The sequence below is a fragment of the Microcaecilia unicolor genome, unplaced genomic scaffold (genome assembly GCF_901765095.1).
Source record: "Microcaecilia unicolor unplaced genomic scaffold, aMicUni1.1, whole genome shotgun sequence".
NCBI lineage: Eukaryota > Metazoa > Chordata > Amphibia > Gymnophiona > Siphonopidae > Microcaecilia > Microcaecilia unicolor.
The window spans coordinates 61133-75849 of record NW_021963819.1 but is presented as its reverse complement, the minus strand read 5'-3'; the positions used below and the strand labels follow the sequence as shown (position 1 = coordinate 75849).

The 14717-nt window shown below is 42.5% G+C and overlaps 1 protein-coding gene across 3 annotated transcripts in view; it reads left to right on the top strand.

Annotated features, from left to right (window-relative positions):
- LOC115459666 (MTOR-associated protein MEAK7-like) overlaps nt 1-14717 on the top strand; it is a 45085-nt gene that overhangs the window by 16290 nt on the left and 14078 nt on the right. For 2 of the 3 annotated variants that reach the window (XM_030189473.1, XM_030189474.1), the window contains 4 exons: nt 476-709; nt 1285-1429; nt 2719-3159; nt 7046-7164. In XM_030189473.1, the coding sequence (XP_030045333.1) occupies nt 476-709; nt 1285-1429; nt 2719-3159; nt 7046-7164 (939 nt within the window). The remainder of the gene's footprint in view (nt 1-475; nt 710-1284; nt 1430-2718; nt 3160-7045; nt 7165-14717) is intronic. The other variant, XM_030189475.1, reaches the window with a different exon arrangement.

Genomic DNA, 14717 nt, shown 5'->3' with positions numbered 1-14717 from the left:
GTGCTGGCTCCGGCAGCGGATGAGCGTAGGTGTTGTTCCTGGCTGCTGCTGCGCTGCTCAATAGAAGCGGCGGCAGCAGAAGATTTCGTCGTCGGGAGTCTGGGGGTACGTTTGGAGAGGGAGGCAGGCGGGGCTGCCGCGAAGGTCACAGCTGGGCTCTCCCCAAGCCTCTTATACGGGCGCCTATGTCCCAGATATTTTCTTTTTCTTATTAGTAGTTTTTTTTTTTTTTTTTATAAACACAGTACATCAGTGTGTGCTCGCAAACTTTTTATATACAACAGTCTGATACAATGTGTTCTTGTATCCTGTAGACCTTTACTCTCTCTTTTTTTTTCAATTTCAAAACACTGATTTAAAAAGAAGTTGCTGATTTTGTTTCAAAACAAAATTGTAACAAGCAGAAATGAATAGTTTTATACCTGTAGTTTGCCCTGTTTTTGGTAATTAAATCACTTTTTTTTTTTTTTGATAGGCCTTTGTTTTCAAAGGCTTTCCAGAGTCTATGACAGTCAGACTGTACGATGGAATGAGAAGCATCCGTGTGAGTGCAAAGGCATCTGGTCTGAGTGAACAGATCTCCAAGGAACAGTTCACAGTGTTTCTTTCAGAGTTGCTACGAGGAACAGCGGAAGAAAAAAGTTATATTGTCTCCAGAATGATTTTGGGTGATGGCAGTGAGATTGTGAAAGAAAGACAAGTCCAGGAGGTAAAGCAGGGATTGCTAATTCGCTGTCTTTTGACCTTTGCTTTAATATTTGTTGTCCTAAAAGCTATTGTCAAATCCAGTTTAACAGCAAAGTAAAAATGTGTAATAGATAGGTCAAGGGCACTGTGATCTTAAAATGCAGCTCTGGTAGTCAGTGTTGCTGCAAAAAACCCAATTGGCGACGTGAGCAGTTGTATGAACCGAGTGTAAGAAACCTGCAAATTCATTCATTCTTGACCCTTATTGTAGTTTGCCTTCTTCACTGCCCCCCCCCCCCCCATTTTCTGTACCTTGCTCCCACTGGATATTGGTTCCAAAGTTTCCTATGAAAGATTTCAGTCAATCCTTAAAAGTTATTTACTTGCTGTTAACTTTCCCTGGCCCAGGGTGATCAGTTTGCCTGAACTGCTTTAATACAGCAGTCTAAATGTGGTGTATCGAGAGCTAATATTGGTATAGGGCACTGATTTTCTTAGATACTAACCAGTGTTAAATGCAAAATATCCCTGGAATTGCTGATATGTACTGATATCACAAATCCAGAGAGACGGTGACACAGCTCTCATCTTATCTAGTTTACTGAGGATTTGATCATGTCTGTGGTGTACCTCCTAAAACACAAGAAGCTTATGAAAGGCTGGAACCTTGAAAACACTCAGGACTATGTTGCTGGGGGAAAGGTCTTGGCTGCACAGTTGCTGTTAGAACTGAGATCTCCAGGTAAGCAATTGTGTACGGACAGGTGGTGGGACTGCTGTTGCTTACTACTGAAGTATATTACTGCCAGACCTCTCCCAACTGAAACCTTAGTTTTCATAGGTGGCATAAGATCTCATTTGCAAGCGTATGTACTGTGATTTTATGCGTGCAGAGATGCAGCTGTGGAAATTGGGCAGCAACGATGTGCATGCTTCTTTCATTACCTACTGAGGTGTAATTTCATTCAATTCAGGTCTAACCATCAGAAAGCACAAACCCCTAAATTCTTTAAATGGCGCCTTAAGTTATGTACGCTAATTTGGCCGCGTGGCCAAATTGCGCACACAGCTTAATTGATCATCAAGCTAATCAGTGCTGATAATTGGTACTTAACCAATTAGCGGCTCTAATTGTTTTTAATTAGAATTTACACGCACAACTTTCTAAACGTATTCTAAGAAAGCGGTACACGTAAATTCTAATGTGCACAGTCAAAAAGAGGGCGCAGCCATGGGCGGGTTGTGGGCATTTCAAAAAACTATGCGCACTATTATAGAATACACCTGATCTGCGCTTAACTTAGGCGCAGGTATTTAGGCCTGGTTTTCGGTGACTTAAATTGGTGCGCCTAAATTTTAAGCGTAGGAATGGCACATGAGCATATTCTATAAACTTTGCCTAACTTTAGGCGGTTTATAGAATTGCACTAACCATGTGGTTTTATGGCGTCGATTTTTAATGTGCCATATGTAGAATTTCCTCCCAGACTGAGCACAAGTAATTGATTTGTGGAGAGAATATACTTTAACTGTGTCAATACCTCTAATGGGTCCGTTTACTAAGGTGTGCGGAAAAATGGGTGGTGCTAGTGTAGGCTCGTGTTTTGGGTGCGCGCAGATCCATTTTCAGCATGCCTGTAAAAAAGGCCTTTTTAAAAAGTTTTGCTGAAATTGGATGTGTGGCAAAATAAAAATTGGCACTCATCCATTTTGGCTCTGAGACTTTACCGCCAGCCATTGACTTAGTGGTAAGGTCTCACACGTTAACCATGCGGTAATCGTCTACGCAGTAGAATGACGATTACCACCCGGTTTCTGCCACGCGCCAGAAAAGAACATTTTCCAGCACGCAGTGCGTGTAGTGGACACGCATTAAATTGAAGTTACTGCAAGGGCCACATGGTAGCTGGGTGGTAACTCCAAATTGACGTGCATTGGGTGCACGTAGGCGCCTTCGCGGCTTAGTAAAAGGGCCCCTAAGTTTTCAGTGATACTATGGGCAGTGTTGCATTACTGGTTCTGATGTTTTAGACCGACAGGAGCTTACAGGATCGCAGCCCATACATTCCACTTGGGAAAGAAACGCCATTGAGAACTGGATCTTCAAAACGCCGCTGATCTCAACGTTTCTCAGTGTTATTGTTACACATAGCCTCTCAGTCCTTCAGTCCCATATAGAGAATCAGACAGAGGTAGAAAACTTAGTCCCAAAGTGCAAAGGCACGAAACGGACGGCATTCATTAGCCTCTTGGATTTCCCGTCTGTCATGTACATCAACTCGCACCTTCCCACCGAGCTGCAGCATCGGTGGCGGCTAATCTTCTCCTCTCAGGTTCATGGCGAAAGCTTTTCCAGGCTGTGTGGGCAGATTGTGAACCAAGGCCCCTGCCTGTTGGTTTTAAAAGACTCTGAAGGATTCATTTTTGGTGGATTTGCATCACAAACCTGGGATGTTAAACCTCAGTTTCAGGGTAAGTTTTTACTTTTGCCTTACAATCGAGTATTACCATAGACTTAATGATATTGCAGAACCTTTGGCTTATCCTCACATTAGCTGAGTATTGAATGGGTTTCTTAAATCCAGAAGGTGGTGCTGTTTTATTTCAGTAGATTTACTTCTGCAAACTCCCTCCAAAAACAAACAAATTTATCAAACCCCTTTGCTTAGACTATTAGGTTACAAAATAATATTTTAAAAGATAGGTTTCTTTATGTGTATTTTTATGAGTTTAATATTATTTTTATGAGCTTTAATCTTTTGGGCATAGAGTAAATGTGTCATTTAACATATCTACTGGCTGCACCATGCACTAAGCTCAACCTTTTTCGTCTCAAAGCACACTTACATAGTGCTAAAATTATCAGAACACTTCCCACACATGGTCCAGCACTTTACCTTCTACCCCCCCCCCCCCCCCACCCCCAAGCCACAGCCGTACATAGACCAGCATTTTACCTTCTCTTTTCCCCGTGCCCACAAAAATAGTTCAGCATCTCTCCCTCTTTGCTCCTGTCCCCTCTCCAGCTGGTGACCAGGCATCTCATAGGCATCTTGCCTGTTTTGTGGTGGATACAGAGTCTGGGAAGCTCCTTTTTAAAGGTCTTATTCTGTATGGAGCCTTTCTGTCTTCCACCTGTGATGCTTTCGTATTTCAGAATAGAACCACAATGAAAGGCTGCTTTTGCTTCTGTGCATAGTGTGGCATACAAGACCCCCCCCCCCCCCCCCCCCTATATTTTTCATACCATGGACTTTTTGAGTCATGTGTTACTCTGACTGTACAGAAAGTGTCTGGGACTGTGCCAAGGTTCATTTGTTAAAATCCTGACAAGGTGAGCTAAACTAATCAAGTAGCTAAATCAGTGCGAATAAAATAAATGTTAGATAATGTGTTTGAAACTTTTCAATGCACAAGTATTAAGAGTTTTTTTTTTTTTTTGGTTTGGAGATTTATTTATTGGGATTTTTTTTAACCACCCTTATGAAGAGATTCACCCAAGGCGGTGTGCAGCAGGTACAGCCTAACATAAAACTTACAATTTTTGTTAACAGCATAACAATAGTAACAATGACCAAATTTAAACATAAATACAATAAGGGGTCCTTTTACAAAGGTGTGCTGAAAAATGGCATGTGGTAGTGTAGACCCGTGTTTTGGGCATGTGCATAATCATTTTTCAGCGCACCTGTAAAAAATGCCTTTTTAAAATTTTTGCTCAAAATGGACGTGCGGCAAAATGAAAATTGCTGCATGTCCATTTTGGGTCTGAGCCATTGATCCAGCGGTAAGGTCTCACACGGTAATGGTCTACGCATGTAAAATGCCGACTACCACCCTTGTGCCAGAAAAAAATATTTTCCAGCGCACGTAGCGGGTGCACATCAAAAATTAAATTACCGCAAGGGCCATGCGGAGCCGGGCGGTAACTCAAAATTGATGCGCATTGGGCATGCATAAGTGCCTACGCAGCTTAGTAAAAGGGCCTCTAAATGAGGTAAACTTGAGAATAGCAAATTAAAACCTAATAGGACTACCAAGAAACAGGATCAAAAATATTCACATTTAACAGCACTGAAATTCAGTTAGACAATACATTGCAACTAATGAGATTAACATTCTTTGAGATTAGCACCACAGGGGGGTGTCAAATAACATTTTAATAATTATACTTTTTGCAAGAGGTCCCATTATCTTGGGGAAAACGTAAATGGTGAAAGCAGAGAGACTACACCAACACAGAAATGTAGTCGGCCACTAACGGGAAGGCAGATGAAATAATTTTGAAGGTCTCTTTAATGAGGAAGCAATTTATTGAAAGATCCAAAAGGTGCATTTTTTTTCCTTTTATTGTTTAAAGTGCAATAATAAGTAAAAAAAAAAAAAAAAATGAACAGCCCTGTACCATTTGGCAGAGACCAGAGCTTCAAACATATTGAAAATTATCAAGGCGACACAAAAGACATCTTACTGAATTGATCGCGATATACATCCATTGTGATATCACAATATCTCCATCCCTCCCTATTCTCCCCTTCCCCTAAATGCAAAGTATTTCTCCATGTTCAGAAGGTCCATCATTAAGTTGCCAGTTGCTCATAAATCTACTTTATGTAGCTGTCTTTGGCTCTCTCTCCAGGATGTATATTAATCCCATATTTTATAAATCTGGGCTTATTCGCCCATGTTAACTTGATTTGCTTAATGACAAAGTTTTCTCAAAACTGTGTTCAGGCAGGGTGTGTTTTCTTGTTTCCAATTAGCTGCTAGTGCCAATTTACCAGCTGTAAACAAATGATTGGCTAGTTTTTGAATTTCATTCTGTACACATGGTATCTTAAAATGTAGTAGGCAATATTTAGCAGGTAAGAAAATGTGATTTGCTGCAGCTTATCCAGCAGTTCCTGCTAGAAGGCCCATACTTTGGGGCATATCCACCATATATGGTAGAAGAGGGTTCTAGGTCAGTTCCCACCCACCAATTTGCATCTGGACAATTCCCACTGAACCAATTCCCACCACACCAGGGAGGACAATTCCCACTCATAACCCCCCCCCCCCAAAAAAAAAACAGTAGGACAAACAATCTCCCTCCCTTTTCTCTTCCACATCGTTTGGGGGGGTCAGTATACCTTCACCCCCCCCCAACAACATTATATTTTACACACCCCTTCCCCCTTCCAGACATGCAGTTCATGTGGGGGGGGGCAATGCCCCCTCACACCCCCCCCAAACTAGGTTTCAACCTAATTCATGTTTAATCTGGGATCTAAATGCCATAAATAAGTAAATATATAAATAGATAAATACAAAGTGCCGTTCATGCGGGGGGGGGGGGGGGGGGGAGCAATGCTCCCCCTACACCTCTCCAAACTAGGTTTCAACCTAATTCAGCCCCTCAAAATGACAGTCTGATTATGATTTATAACAAATTACTACTCTACCTATGAAAAGTTATTCCATTATTATACGTCCTCTGTGTACATCCATATGCTGCTCTAACCTCTTTATTTCAGATGCCGTAAAAAAAAAAAGCTCCACCAGGACTTATGGGACCCGATACAAGAAAGAAGCTACAGGCTAGGGAGGATGGGAAATGTCAGGGGGGGGGGGGGGGAGTCCTTGGTGGGAATTGTCCCCTTAAGTGGGAATTGTCCGGGTGGGAACTCGCCTGATACTGGTAGAAGGTTCCTCGTTCCCCATGCTTTCTCCAGCACAAGTCATTCCCAGTTTTATATATACGACTGATGTGTTGTTGGGGATATAGTACCATCTATACAATAACCTTGAAGTCATTTTTGACCAGATTATGACACAGTCTTTGCTTTGTCAACATTGATTGCTTTAGGGGTCCTATAGATTTCACAGTCTGTCTGCTTCCTAAGTCAAATGTCACTCCAGTGGTAGAGATATAGAAATTGGGGGAGACCATCTCTGTAGGCAGCCTAGGCTGTTGAGGTTTCTTTTTGTTTAGAATTTATGATATATATATTATGGTCTGGGTTAAAGCCAATCTCAGAGTAAATTAATTTATGATAGGTTTCTGATGGTTTTTTTGCTCTACAGTATATATTTTTTGATTTTTGAGTATTTAGAGATAATAGAAAAACCATTTAAACCTGCGATAATCATCACGAATGCTACCCGAAAGAAAAGACAGTGTTTGTAAAATGACTCCTGAAACAGGCAACTTTGCCGAAACACGAGCCGCATTGGGTCTTTCAGTAAATATTGCTTTGGAGAAAATGTAACCAATGAGAGCTGGTCTGTATGTGTGGGATCTTTTTTTTTTTTCCTGTTTTTGAGTGAAGTTCCAATTACTGTCTTGGTCTTGATGATCTTGTGTGGTAATTTCCAGGAGACAACAGGTGCTTCTTGTTTTCCGTTTTCCCCCGTCTGGAAGTTTATACATATACAGGATACAATGACCACTACATGTACCTGAATCACGGCCAGCAAACCATGCCAAATGGACTAGTGAGTACCCTAAAAGATTTAATGTCTGTTTCATTAGGTTAGTAGTCTGTGGAGCTCATTTTCAAAAGAGAAAAACGTCCAAAAAGTGGCATAAATCTGCGTTTGGACGTTTTTCTCACAAAAATGTCCAAATTGGTATTTTCAAAACCAATTTTTAGACGTTTTTCTATGACGTCCATCAGAAGTGCATTCAAATCACAAGGGGGCATGTCAGGGTCGTGTTAAAGGCCGGATCTAGGCATTCCTAACCCTGGACGTTTTTCAGCTATAATGGAACAAAACAAAACCGTTCAGGACTAAAAGACGTTTTGAGCTAGACATGTTTTTATAACGAATAAGGCACAAAAGGGTGCCCTAAATGACCACTGGAGGGACTCGGGGGGGGGGGGGGGTGACCCCCCCCAACCCCCCTCCCCCCCCCGTGGTCACTGACCCCCTACCACCCCCCACAAATGTGAATACAAATATGATTTACCAACCTCTATGACAGCTTCAGATGTTAGAGCCTACCCTACCCCTCTACCCACCCACCCCTAGAGTGACATGTCTTATATAACCTCCCTATCAACCCACTCATTACTTTTACCTCACCCATTTCTATTCTTCTTTCACCTTCTCCCACTACTCCAACCAGAGTTACACCTAATCACACTGACCACCCTTCAACATCTTCAGTCCTTCTGTGACTGTTCTCTTGTGCTTGACTGCTTAAATATTTTTAATTTAAATGCTTTACTTTTTGTCTATTAGATTGTAAGCTCTTTGAGCAGGGACTGTCTTTCTTCTATGTTTATACAGCGCTGCGTACACTTTGTAGCGCTCTAGAAATGTTAAATAGTAGTAGTAGAGCCAGGTCTATTAGATCAGCACGTATGTTCCTAGAGTAGTGTAGTGATCAATGCTGTGCACCATAGAGTGGGGAGTCTGGTCCCTATCTTCTTCTACCTGTCACATTTGTGGTGGAAACTGTGAGCCCTCCAAAACTCACCATAAACCCACTGTACCCACATATAGGTGCCCCCTTCACCCATAAGGGCTATTGTGTACAGCTGTGGACAGTGGGTTTTGAGGGGCTCAGCAGACAAGATAAGGGAGCAACGGTGAGATGTGTACCTGGGAGCATGTTTTTGAAGTCCACTAGGGTTCCTCATTTATCTCCTGGGATGTCTGGGAAACCAGTCTACTAAAAATGCTGGCCCCTCCTACACCCCCCCAATGGCTTGATTGTCTATGGTTTCACTTGAACATTTTTGTTTTGAAAATGGACCAAAAAAACAAAACGTTCAAAGCACAAAACCTTGTTGGAATCAGTATTTTCTAAAACAAATGATAAGACGTTGATTTTGGACGTTTTTGCAAAATGTCTAAAGTCGGACTTGGACGTCATATTGAAAATGCCCCTTTGTGTGACTCATGCACAGCTAGTTAATGAGGCTCCTCACTTCATATTTTAAGTGCTTTTTTTTTTTTTTTTAATTTGCGATATCTCATGAGAAAATCCTTATGATTTTTCCCAGTCATTGCTATTTGTGATTGCTTACTGAGATGCAGAGCACTAGGAGCCATATTTGGTCCTGGAGAAAATAGGATTTTTTATGCTCTCAAAAGTTCCTGTATTACACCTTTATTGGTGGTGGTTTTTTTTTAAATAAGGTATACAAGGGAGGATTTACTAGTGGGCAGAGGAGACAAGCGTCTGTAGGCAGTTGCCCTACCCTGTTGCATCTGCTTTTTTCACATCAGCTGTGTCCTCTTAGCTGATATGAGTGAGGGTACGGAATAGGGGAAGAGCATCTGGATGCCCAAGGACAGTCAAGGTTTTTGATCCATAAAGCCTGAGGTTATGCTACTTTCAACTCCTTGATCTTTCAAGGGCGATAAAATTATTAAACACTTAGAATTAAATTTCTTAATCCCTTTCCAAACTCAAAGGATGTGATTTATGGAGATTCTGAAAATTTTAAGAGTTGCTATTATCTGCATCTGCTGCCCTGCTTCCCATTTATCTATAGAAACACAGGAGAGCAGGATCCAAGATGGCCGCACTCTACTAAGGTGCTGCGGTCTCCCGATTTGCCTGACGACGAAAATGCCTAAGCGTAGAGGGAGAGTGGCGGTTAGAGCCTCTCCGCTACCCCCCTCTTTACCTGGACCACTTGATCATTTCGTGAGACCGCAGGGAGTAGTTTTGGATAGCGGAATGCTTCCAGTTGGGAATGCCGGCGTTTGGGGAGAATCGGTTTCCCCTGGACTTGAAACCACCCTCAGCCCCGCTACACGCATCCCGCCTCCCCAGCCGATTGGACCGAGCTCCTTCCTCAACTCGACGGGGTCCCCCTTAGCAGGTAGCATGGACCCAGAAGAACGCCGAGGTGAGGCTTCATTTACAACTGAGAAAGGAGCGGAGGGCCTAGTGCCCATAGAAACGCCGCGGTGTGAGGGGAGAGGAGTCGAGGGACAGAGCCAGACACCCGAGAAGACTTCTGAAAGGTTTGCTTTACCAATAGAGTTAGCAGTTAAACCAAAGGAGGTAACACTGGATGCTCTTTGGAACTTAGTTTCTAACCTGGGTCAGACTTTCTTAAAACAGACTAATGAAGTTATGCTGAAAGTTAACCTACTGGAGAAAGACTTACAAAAGACAGAGGAAGAGACTAAAGTTATAAAGGGAAAAATTGAGAAAATGGATCAAAGAATTATGAAATTTGAGACGATACAACCAGCAATGACAAATGATTTGACGAGTCTCAGGATAAAAATGGAGATATTTGACAGTTATACTAAAAATCATAACCTGAGATTCGTTAATTTTCCTAGAATAAAGACTGTTGCTCCTCTTGATATGCTAAAGCGCTATATGCGTGAACATTTGAATATACCAGAACAGAATTTGCCACCTTTTACTCAGGCATATTATGTCCCAGGAAAAGAATTGACTCAATTACCTGAACTCCCACTAGATGTTTCTCTCTTGTTGGAAACTTCTGACACTGAATTAGCAACAGCCGCAACTTTGGTAGCGACTGTTGCACTATTACCAGACAAAAATTGGATCTTCCGTCTGTTTTTCCGGAACAAAGATAAACCCTTTTTGGGTTTTAAGATTTTATTATTTCCCAGTGTCTTCGAGGAGACAAGAAGACGGAGGAAACAATTCTTACTCCACAAGCCTGAAGTTTTGCAATTGGGGGATACCTTCTTTTTAAGATACCCCTGCAAGTGCATAATAAGATTTGTGGAGAAGAAATGTGTATTTACAGAGCCATCACATGTGTCAGCGCTTATAACCTCGATGAGAACGGAGAAGCGTTAATGTAATAATTACTCAGCTTAGTAAGAGTTTTTGTGTTATCCTTGCTTTTTATAATTTCTGTAAGAGGTCCCCATATTTCCTAAATCTTGGACCTGTAATTATGGACTTGAGTGTCAATATATGTTAAAGTTAATTTCTTATTTTTGTGAAACTTTATTTTATGGACACTTTTCCAATCAAGAGTATATCTTGTATAAAATTTGATTAAACGCAATAAATAAAAGGAAAAAAAAAAAAGAAACACAGGAGAGGGAATCCAAAGTACACTCACACAGGAGCACGGGCGTAGCCAGACCTTGCTGTGGGAGGGGGCACATTTTGGTCTGCCGCCCCGCCACCTCCCCCCACCCACTGCTGTAGCAAATACCTTGGCTGGTGGGGGTCCACAACCCCCGCCAGCTGAAGCCTTCTCTGGCGCCGGTCTCCTGTCCTGCTCTTTCTTCCCCCTCACGTCCTGCATGCTCCTTATAGTGAAACTGAGCATGCTCAATTTCACTAAAAGGAGCGTGTAGGATGTGAGGGGGAAGAGAGGGCAGGCAATGCGGCGGTGCTGGAGACCGGCGTTGGACTAGGCTTCAGCTGGCGGGGGTTGGGGACCCCCACCAGCAAAACCAGGGGCCTAGAGGAAATTTTGGCCCGTGGCCCCACGTAGCTACACCACTGCACAGGAGTGAAAAGAAAAGCACAAGGGGCCTTCGAGAATAGAGGCATGAACTCAAAATGTTGTTGAAAAGACACAACATGGTCCATGTTGTGGCAAAACCACCTGCATAAGGGGTCTGTCAGAATGGATGGTATTCTAATGTGTCAAATGAGTAAAAAAAAAAAAAAAAATCCTGTGTCTCGGGCAATAGTCTCAAAACATTAAGGAACACCAACAAAATCACAATTCTCTTGTGCTTTTTTGGTGTCCTTCTCGAAGGCTCCTTGTACTTTTCACTCCCATTTATCAGTAACTGTGAGAACTTCATGGGTCTTTTTAATCTGGTCTGTAGGAAAGACAGATTTTTTTGCTATTTTCTTAGTTTTTCAATTGTCCAAAGTTATTCTGTGCTGTACAATATCTTTAGTCACCTTAAATATGTTGGTCTCTCTTGTGCAGTTCAGGTATTCCCCCCCCCACCCCCCACCAACACACACTGCATTTCTTTTCCTTTCCTTCCCTCTTGGGTCAGAAAACTCAAAAGCTTTTCTGTAATGCAGAGGCATCCAGGTCTTTTCAACACTTGGCCGTGTGATCAGAAATCCATTTGCGTGCTGGCAGCATGAATATTTCAGCCTTTTATAGCATGATTTATACTCATCAAAAATGTGTGAATCTCTTCTGAGATTGAGAGTCTGTGATGCTTCAAAAATCATATTTGCTAATTAGGTAATTAAAATTCTCAAGAGGGCCACATTTGGTCTATGAGTCACAAGTTGGACACCCATGCTGGAATGTATCAAGGTCTTCTGCAACTTTCTTTTGAAGCTGGTCTAAAAGTGCATTGAATCTGACTATCTTTGCTTTTAGAATAGAGTATTTCAGCTCTTCCCTTCTCTCTATCCTGTTGAAGATTGAGCAGCCATCTTTTCATACCAAGTCATTTTACTCATGGAGAAGCTGGACTCTGCAAAACTTATGATCAAACCCTCAGTCTCATGCTTGGCACAGTAGATGTTTTTTGGTATGAGAAATTTGCATATTTTGTTGGGAAAGATCTCAGGAGCAATTTAATTATAAAAAAAAGAAAAAGTCCTGAGCCTCTGATTTTGGACATAATATCCATTCTCAGTCACACTGATCAAAGCAATTTTTCTGAGTCTGAGACCTTGTTTATAAAGTATTGCCATACTGGGACAGACCGAAGGTCCATCAAGCCCAGCATTCTGTTTTCAACAGTGGCCAATTCAGGTTACAAGTACCTGGCAAGATCCCAAAACAGTACATTTTATGATGCTTATCCTAGAAATAAACAGTGGATTTTTCCCCATCAATTTTAATAATGGCTTATGGTCTTTTAGGAACCATCCAAGCATTTTTAAACCCCGCTACGCTAACTGCTTTTACTACGTTCTCTGGCATTGATTTCCAGAGTTTAATTGCACGTTGAGTGAAGAAATATTTTCTCCAATTCATTTTAAATTTATTACTTTGTAGCTTCATTGCATGCTCCCTAGTCCTTGTATTTTTGGAAAGAGTAAACAAGTTATTCACATCTACCCGTTCCACTCCACTCATTATTTTATAGACCTCCTATCATATCTCCTCTCAGCCATCTTTTCTCCAAGCTGAAGAGCCCTAGCCACTTTTAGCCTTTCCTCATAGGGAAGTCGTCCCATCCCTTTTATCATTTTCATTGCCCTTCTCTGTACCTTTTCTAATTCCACTATATCTTTTTTGAGATGCATTGACCATAATTGCACAATATTCGAGGTGCAGTTGCACCATGGAGCAATATGAAAGCATTATAACATCCTCAGTTTTTGTTTTCCATTCCTTTCCTAATAATACCAAACATTCTATTTGCTTTCTTAACCGCCTCCGCACACTGAGCAAAGGGTTCCAACGTATCATCAACAATGATGCCTAGATCCTTTCCTTGTCGGTGACTCCTAATGTGAAACCTTGCATTACATAACTATAGTTCAGGTTCTTCTTTCCCACAATCATCACTTTGCACTTGCTCACATTAAACATTTGCCATTTGGATGCCCAGTCTCCCAGTCTCATAAGGTCCTCTTGTAATTTTTCACAATCCTCTTGCGATTTAACAACTTTGAATAACTTTGTGTCGTCAGCAAAGTTTGATGTGGCTCTCATCGCATGTCTGCAATCACTTTCCTGTTGCCCTGCTCCATCAGAACAGGAATATGGCTTAGATGACATTTTGGTAAAATATTATGGGATCAATATTCAAAGGCACTGATCTAGTTAGCAGGTGCTGCTAATCAGAAAAGTGTCAGCGAGTGGGATATTGAATAGTGCCGCTGAATATTTTCTATTACTCTTTCGGCACTATCTGGACTAGAGAGCTGCACAGGAATGGGGATAGCGGGAATCCCCTCCAGGTCTGCAGGGACTCTGCGAGGATGGACCAAGGTCTGAGGTGATCCCGCAGATATGGATCCAGGTACTGCGGGGTTCCTGCAGAAATGTACGGCAAGCTGAGGAGCTTTGCATTCCCTCCCCTGAGCTGCAGGGTGCCCTCCCTGCACATATCTCAAGGCACCCTGGTGGTCTAGTGGTTTCTTCGAGGCAGTAAAGATCCCCACTATTTCCTGCCCGCTGCCGCCACTTGTTTAAAATGGCTGCCGAGACTTCAGCAGAAATCTTGAGAGGTCACTGCTTGAAGTCTTTGCAGCCATTTTAAACAAGCGGCGGCAGCAGGCAGGAAAGAGTTGGGGATCTTTCCTGCCCCAAAGAAGCCACTAGACCACCAGGGTGCCTTGAGGTATGTGCAGGGATGGCACCCAGGGCTGGAGGGGAGGTGGATGCAGTCGTGTATGTGGGTGGGAGAGAGGGGGCTGTAAATAGGGTGGGTGTAGGGAGGAAGGAAAAAAGATTGGTAAGGGGGCAAGGAGGTTAGCTTGAGAACAGTAGACTGTACGAAGCTATCTAGCACATTATTTGGGTTGAAGACAGGCAGAGATTGCCACCACACTGGTTTACCCAAAACAATAGCAAAAGATGATTATTAGAAATAACGGACTGCCTATGAGTGGCCCATCTATAAAATCAAAAGCTGGTAGGCAGTGCCTTAAAAGTGGAGGATAAAAGATTTTTTTTCTTATTTCTATAATAATTTGCTCCTCCAACCATGAGGCTACTATGACTGTAACCAACTCCTGACGTCACTGTCCAGCAGGGCGGCGACTACCAGGGAGGTGGGAAGCATGCGACCACAATAACAAAGACGTTGCTCTCGCCGCTACAGCACTCGAGATTCAGCCCCTCGCCACTGACAGCCTGTTTCTGGAAGGGCGGGAACACAGGAACAGCTGACACTGAAGTGAAAGGGAAGGCACTCTGAAGCGGCGTCCGTCAATGCTCCCTTTCACTTTTGCCGGCAAAGCAGCAGGTAAAAACTTTAAGAAACAGCCACCACTAAATAATAAAACGAGTTTTAGAGGGTTTTTCTTTCAAATGCTGCCCAGCTACTGTATTGGCAGTCCTTCCTCTCCATTTCCCCAAAGCTCACAATAACTTCAATGATCGGTAATTACATAATCCCAATTAAGAAAAAGGAGTGGCCTCCAT